Here is an 860-nt window from a genome sequence, read left to right as displayed (position 1 = left end):
CACTCATATATATAGATTTTTTGAAAAACCAACACAATAATATGGGAGAGGGGGGAAAGGGTAGAGGGAAGAGAAGGAAATTCATCAATCAGACGGCATAAGCAGGCTGTCTCCCGGAGCTGCTTCTCCGATGCCTGCTCCCCGAATGCCCACGATGGCTCGAATGTGATCCCCGCCTGCGCGACGAGCCCTTCTCATGCTCCCTTTCCTCATGATGATGCATGAGCACCGCCAGAATCGACGTGATGAAAAAGGAACCGATGTTCATGATCCCAAACGCGAACGACGTCTTCAGCATCGCGCATACCTTGGTCGGATCGCGTGCCAGGGGGTTATTGGCGCGCTGACCCGCGAAGCCGAAGGGCCCCAGCGATAGCGTGAGCGGGTCGAAGCGGAAGTTGCCGCAGTCTGCGTTCGCGATGCGGCGCAGTTGGTAGACGCCTGCGATGAAGGAGCCGACGAAGCAGAGATCCACGAAGGCGACGAAGTGGGCGGAGCGTTTGGCGTTGGAGTGGCGGATGAGGGTGTCCAGGGCCCAGAAGATGCCGAGCACGCTGACGATGAAGAGAACGAGGATGTAAGTTGGGGTTAGTTGGTTGTTTTTGACGAAGCCGTCGACGAACCAGGACTTTTTTGGGGGGGGAGAAGGACGAAGTCAGCATTTTAGTTATATGTTGGGAGGGGTATATTATTGTTGTTTTTTATTGCTTTTGCTTTTAAACTCACAAGAATGCCAATGGGTATGATTAGGGTCACTAGCTGACCTATTCGCCAACAGATAAAGAAGAAACCGGCGATCATATCTGCAGACTGGCCCCCCGCCACCGGGGGGGATTATTTTGGCGTGTTAAAATCAAAAC

The 860-nt window shown here is 53.0% G+C and overlaps 1 protein-coding gene across 1 annotated transcript; it reads right to left on the bottom strand.

Moving 5' to 3' along the window:
- Positions 1 to 88: 88 nt before the first annotated feature.
- Positions 89 to 801, bottom strand: HCAG_07081 (conserved hypothetical protein; the record flags this gene model as incomplete). The annotated part of the gene is made up of 2 exons (XM_001537609.1): positions 89 to 628; positions 727 to 801. The coding sequence occupies 2 exons, from the start codon at positions 799 to 801 to the stop codon at positions 89 to 91; spliced, it is 615 nt and encodes a 204-aa protein (XP_001537659.1).
- Positions 802 to 860: the final 59 nt, after the last annotated feature.

Source organism: Histoplasma capsulatum, genomic scaffold, assembly GCF_000149585.1.
Source record: "Histoplasma capsulatum NAm1 scaffold_8 genomic scaffold, whole genome shotgun sequence".
In the NCBI taxonomy this organism is placed as follows: domain Eukaryota; kingdom Fungi; phylum Ascomycota; class Eurotiomycetes; order Onygenales; family Ajellomycetaceae; genus Histoplasma; species Histoplasma mississippiense.
Note: the sequence above shows the minus strand (reverse complement) of the source record. Positions and strands in the feature narration are given on the sequence as shown.